Below are 6,268 nucleotides of genomic sequence, written 5' to 3' on the forward strand. Positions count from 1 at the left end.
CGGGTCGCCCTCTCCCGAACCAGGCGAGCGCAGAGGGGCCGGGGGCGCCCCCAGCCTCGGGGACACGGCCGGGAGGCCCGGGGCGGGTGGCCGGAGCGGAGGTCCGGGCGGAGAAGGGCAGGAGGGACCAGGAACCCCCCTCGGTGCCCCGCGGCGCGTCCGAGCGATGGGGGCTCGGTGGCGCGGCCGGGGCGCGTGGGCGCCGGGGGTTCCGGGGCCGGGCCGCGGGCTGGCGCCCCACTCACCTTCCTGCCGGCGCCGCCGCCCGCGCCCGCGGCCAGCGCGGAGCCGCCCCCCGAGTACATGTAGTAGGCGATGCCCAGCACCCACAGGAAGGCGAAGCAGAGCAGCATCCGCGAGCGCCGCCGCATCCTCCCGACTCGGCCGCCGGCCGCGGCCGCTGCTCGCGAGTCTGCCTGGGGCCGCGGCGGGCGCGGGCCGGGGAGGAGCGGAGGAAGGGGAAGGGCGCGGCGGCTCCTCCTCCGGCGCGGCTGGCGGCGAGGGCGGTGCGCGCCCGGCGCCCGAGCTCCGCCCCGGCCGGGAGCGCCGCGCCGCGCCCCAGCAGGAAGCGGCGGCCGCGGAGGTGGCGAGGGGGGTCAGGGAGCAAAGGGCGACCAATCGGCGGCGGCTGCGGGGGCCCGGCGCGGGCGGAGGAGGGGATTACCGCGTCTCCACGGCGGCGGCGCGCCGGCCCCGCGGGGAGGGCCTCCGCCGGCCGCCGCCCCGCCACCCCCGTGAGTGACAGGTGGCCGCCTGGCGCCCGCGGGGCGCGCGCACATGTGCGCACACACACGGGCGCCCGCACCAGGGACCCCCGGTCGCCGCTGCCGCGCGCTGCCCGGCCGGGAGCGCCACTTCCGCGGTCCTCGGCCTTTGGGACCACCCCAGCCCCCTGGCAGGCTCGCTCTTATTGGCCCACCGACCTGAGCTTTTTGGTGCAAATCCCCCTCCGGGACCCGACTTGGCTGCTGCTCGCTGCGGTTTTCTTACTAATCTTGCAGCAAAACATCCCTGTTCCCCAGGTGTCCATTTTATTTATTTATTTAGGCAGAGGTGGCGTTCTGGAGGTAGAAACCGAGAGGTGATTTTTCAAGGGAGCATGTTTCCGGGGATGAACGGAGTGCTGAACAGCAGGGTTTTCTTTTTTGTTTTTAAGTAAACACGAAATGAGGAAGAAGGAAGGCAATATATATTTTTAAATTTTTTTCCTTGTGACTGGTTGCTGTATTAAAAGAAGAAAGACGAGGCAGCACACGAAACAGCTTTAAAGATGCAAGAAGACAGATCTGTCTTGTAACAGAATCTGTGTAACCTTGACGATGCCCTTGTAACAGCAAAGTTTCCAGTGTTCCTAGGAAGGAAAGAAATGTTACTTAGCGCTTGATATTTTAAAAGGGATTCCAGAAGCTGACCAGTCCAGAGGATAAAGGCAGCTGCCTGCATCTGAATCTCTACTCACATCCTCAATAAAACACAAACACAAACAAACAAGCCTTCAGCTCTACTAGGAGAGCGAATGCCATGAACTGAACTTCAAATTACTTCTTAAGGAGAAGAAAGAAAATACCTCAAATTCCAACAGAGCTCCCTCCACCGTTGCCAAGGACTTAAGTGAAACCCAGGCTTAAATCCTTCTATGAAGAGAAAGTCCAACACCAAGAACTAAATACTGAACACAGGTTGGGTACTTGACTGGAAAAGCCAAGAGGTTTGAAAGAGAATGGGACAGGAGGTGGCAGCCTTGAAGAAGCCTTGCTTCTGGGAAAAGTCAGATAAATAGAGAAAGGACAATGCCCTTTGGAGGTCTTGTGGTGAAGGAAAAGAAGGAAGTAAAAAAAGAGAATTATAGATCCGCAGAAATAGAAGACAACCAATCCCTCCCTCAGTGTGGTTATCTATTAAAAACTGCACTTCAGTATACAGTGAGAAGAGGACATTCTTGAACTATGAACCCTGTGTCAAAATGTCTAGTGGCACTAAAACATCAAAATAGCTGCATATAAATCTACTGCAAAAAGAAAAAAAAATACATTTCTTATGATGAGAAGATGAATCATAACATTTCAGCTGATGAAAGTCCCCCCCATCAATAAAATGACATAGCAGAGGAAAACTGTAAGACCTTATGTCAAACTCTCAAGCTGAACAAAGTATCATATATTTGGCTACACCCCCCCCCCACACCCCCCCCCCCCACACACACAGCTAGAATCAGAAGTTCAAAACCTAAGAATATATTAGGCAAAAATTAGGAAGAAATACAGCAGGAGTTGATAAGATTCAGGATAGAAATTGAAAATAAAGACAAAACTATCCCAGAAACAATAAAGAATTACAAGACGCCCAAGGGAGAATATATCAAATACAAATATGTAAAAGGACACTGAAGAATGGCAAGAAAATATTCAAGAAATTGAAAATAAGATAAAGAAAGGAGTAAAAAGCTTTCAGAGATAAGTGGTTGAAAGGAAAGCCAGGAAAGAAGAACCAAAATACATGTCACTGGAGTCTCTAAAGTAGCAACACCAAACAGTGAAGCAAAATTAATATTAACACCGTCATCCCAGATGTAACATAGAGCATGAAGACGATAGTTACCACTGCTGTATGGTACTTTTGAAGGTTGTTAACAGAGTGTGTCCTAAGAGTTCTCATCACCGGGAAAAAAACATTTTTTCTTTCTTTCCTTTTTTTGTATCTAAATGAGATGATGAATATTAACGAAACATTGTGATACTCATTTCACAATATGTGTTAGTCAAGTCATTATGCTGTGCACAGTGCTATATGTCAATCATATCTCAATAAAACTAGGGGGGAAACTATAATCCAGAAATAAGAGAAAATTTAAATTATATTGAAAGTACCTTCCATGTACCTTGGAAAACTGAGTGGAATAATCAACTCCAAAACGTATTTTAGTAAAACTATTAGATTTTAAAGGCAAAAAGATCAAATTACTTATAGAAATAAAACTATTTAGGCTGGCAACATACAGAGCAATGCAACAGTGGAGCGGTATTTACAAGACACTATGGAAAGGAAGTACCAGCCAAGGACTTTTGTGTCCAGCCTTTAAGGATCAAGGCTATAGACAAACAGATGAGAACTGAGTACAAAAATTTAGAGAGCATCCTATGCCTTTCCTGGAGAATGAGCTTCCCCCAAACAAGAGATAACTGAGGAAACCGCCAAATGACGGATGGGAAGACTAATATATACACATACTTTCTAATCAAATAGAACAGGTGCAACTGAAAAAAACTGAAGGAGAAGGGAGAGAGAAAAGGGGAAACATAATCATGTAACTGACTGTTAAATAGGTAATAGTTGCTAATCAAACGACACCATATAAAATGGACAGACCAGATGTTAAAGGGTTAAGAAACAAGAAAAGAATTAATGTAAAAATATAAAAACTTAACCACTAAAGCAAAACATAAATATTCGAAAATATTGGAGACCCTGTTCCAAAACCCTAAAAGAAAAAAATTTTTATATAGCAAAGAATACACACCAAAGGGTGAAAGAAACACAATAAGTATACCGTAATACCTGCAGTAATTATAACAGAAAATAACAGGACAGAGTGGAGACCAAACCATATCAGTATATGAATTTACAAATGCACTTAATTTGCCTGTTAAAAGATTTTCAAATTTGGTCATAAAGGAAAATCCAACTCTAAAAGAGCAGAAGCTGTGATCCTGGTATCATATAAAGTAGAACAGGCTAAAGAGCATCTGAGGTGAAGAAGGACGATTTATGGCCAAAGCTTCAACTCCATTGCGCATGGCAGCGGGTCTGAAGCCACTGTAGTTTGTAAATCCGAAGTCAGAAGAAAGTCTAGATGTGGCATGGGGAAGCGTAAGGACAAAGAAACTGCAAGAATAAAGTAGACCTCATGACAGCAACTAAAATCCATGAGGGTAAACTGGAACCTACCTCCAACATCGCTAATGCAAAAAACAAAACAAAACAAACTCTACAGTGAGATATCTCCAGTAGTATGGCTATTCTTTTTAAAAAAGCAAAAACAAAAACGAAAAACCAGAATATAACAAATATTGAAAAGGATGTGGGCCTCGGTCCCCTGCCCAAGCCCGCCGGAGCCTGTTCACGTTGACTGACCAGGGTCCGCGAATTTAACACTCCGAGCCCGTCCGGATGGCCCCGACTCCCAGCTTTCTGTCCTTTGAAGACACTAAGAATAATGTCCCTGCATCAATTTTTACTAGAACCAATCACCTGTCATGCCTGGAACAGGGATTGTACCCATTGCCCTTAGCCCCAATAACCACGAAGTCCACATCTATAAGAAGAACGGGAGCCAGTGGGTGAAAGCTCATGAACTCAAGGAGCACAACGGACACATCACAGGTATCGACTGCGCTCCCAAGAGTGACCGCATCGTCACTTGCGGGGCTGACCGCAATGCCTACGTCTGGGGTCAGAAGGATGGCGTCTGGAAGCCAACCCTGGTGATTCTGAGAATTAACTGTGCAGCCACTTTCGTCAAGTGGTCCCCGCTAGAGAACAAATTTGCTGTGGGCAGCGGAGCATGACTCTGTTTGTTACTTTGAGTCCGAAAATGACTGGTGGATAAGCAAGCACATTAAAAAACCCATTCGCTCCACGGTCCTCGGCTTGGATTGGCATCCCAACAATGTCTTGCTGGCAGCAGGATCCTGTGATTTCAAATGCAGAGTGTTTTCTGCCTACATTAAAGAAGTGGATGAGAAACCAGCCAGTATGCCCTGGGGCAGCAAGATGCCTTTTGGTCATCTGATGTCAGAGTTTGGTGGCAGTGGCACCGGCGGCTGGGTGCGCGGGGTCAGCTTCTCCGTCAGCGGGAGCCGCCCGGCCTGGGTCAGCCACGACAGCACCGTGTCCGTTGCCGATGCCTCAAAAAGCGTGCAGGTCTCAACTCTGAAGACAGAGTTCCTGCCCCTCCTGAGTGTGTCCTTCATCTCGGAGAACAGCGTCCTGGCTGCTGGCTATGACTGCTGCCCCATGCTCTTTAACTACAAGGACTGCGGCTGCTTGACCTTTGTCTCCAAGCTAGACATCCCGAAACAGAGCATCCAGCGCAACGTGTCGGCCATGGAGCGTTTGCACAACATGGCCAAGCGGGCCACGACCGAGGACCGCAACACGGCCCTGGAGACACTGCACCAGAACAGCATCACTCAAGTGTCTATTTATGAGGTGGGCGAGCAAGATTGTCGCGAATTTTGCACTACTGGCATCGATGGAGCCATGGCCATTTGGGATTTCCAGACCTTAGAGTCTTCTATCCAGGGCCTTCGGATAATGTGCAGCTGAGCAAGCCTCCCAGATCCAGCATGAGGACGGACAGGCTGCGCCGGGCAGCTCCGCCCTTCGCATGATGGGGAGGAGAGCCAGCCAGCCGCCAGGAGACACTGAAGACACATATGGCGCAAACCTTGTTCTGTGTTTTGTTTGAGAATAATTGGTGAAAGTATCGGTTTTTTAAAAGCAGCAGTGATTTGGGTTTTATTTTTTGTTTTTTTCTTTTGCTATTTCATTCCATTCTTGACCAAAGCTTCTCTTTAAGTAGTTTATTATGGAAAATTGTCACACTAACTTAAAGGAAGGGGTGGGGGAGGTATGTGAATTGTCTGCTAAAAAATTAAATAAAAATACTGAGTGTGAAAAAAAAAATAGAAAAGGATGTGGAGTAATTGGAACCCTTGTGTGTTGCTGGTGGGAAGGCAAAATGGTACAGCTGCTGTGGAAAACATTTTGGCTGTCCCTTAAAAACTTAAACCTAGAATTACCATATGATTCAGCAATTCCACTTCTGGGTACATACCTAAAGGAAGCGAGAGCAAGGACTCGAACATGTGCTCCCATGTTCATGGCATCGTTATTCACAAGAGCCAAAACATGAAAGCAACCCGGTGTCCATCAACAAATGAATGGATGAGTGAAATGTGACATACAATGGAATATTATTCAGCTTTAAAAAGAAAGGAAATTCAAAAAAAAAAATGGTTCTGATGCACCTAGGGGCAGGACAGGAATACAGACGCAGACATAGAGAATGGACTTGAGGACAAGGGGAGGGGGAAGGGTAAGCTGGGACGAAGTGAGGGAGTGGCATGGACGTATATACACTACCAAACGTAAAATAGATAGCTAGTCGGAAGCAGCCGCATAGCACAGGGATATCAGCTCGGTGCTTTGTGACCACCTAGAGGGGTGGGATAGGGAGGGTGGGAGGGAGACGCAAGAGGGAGGGGAT

At 48.3% G+C, this 6,268-nt stretch overlaps 1 protein-coding gene and 1 pseudogene across 2 annotated transcripts in view; one reads left to right on the forward strand and one right to left on the reverse strand.

Annotated features, from left to right (window-relative positions):
• The window catches only part of GALNT2 (polypeptide N-acetylgalactosaminyltransferase 2), a 177,692-nt gene extending 177,220 nt beyond the window's left edge, over positions 1–472 (reverse strand). Inside the window, exon 1 of one of the 2 annotated variants that reach the window (XM_068547634.1) lies at positions 246–471. In XM_068547634.1, coding sequence (XP_068403735.1) covers positions 246–371 — 126 coding nt within the window. In that variant the 5' untranslated portion in view covers positions 372–471. Of the gene's footprint in view, positions 1–245 lie in introns of both variants that reach the window. The other variant, XM_068547635.1, reaches the window with a different exon arrangement.
• A 3,775-nt stretch (positions 473–4,247) lies between these two features.
• LOC137767599 (actin-related protein 2/3 complex subunit 1A pseudogene) lies at positions 4,248–5,374 on the forward strand (annotated as a pseudogene).
• Positions 5,375–6,268: the final 894 nt, after the last annotated feature.

The sequence above is a fragment of the Eschrichtius robustus genome, chromosome 7, assembly GCF_028021215.1.
Source record: "Eschrichtius robustus isolate mEscRob2 chromosome 7, mEscRob2.pri, whole genome shotgun sequence".
NCBI lineage: Eukaryota > Metazoa > Chordata > Mammalia > Artiodactyla > Eschrichtiidae > Eschrichtius > Eschrichtius robustus.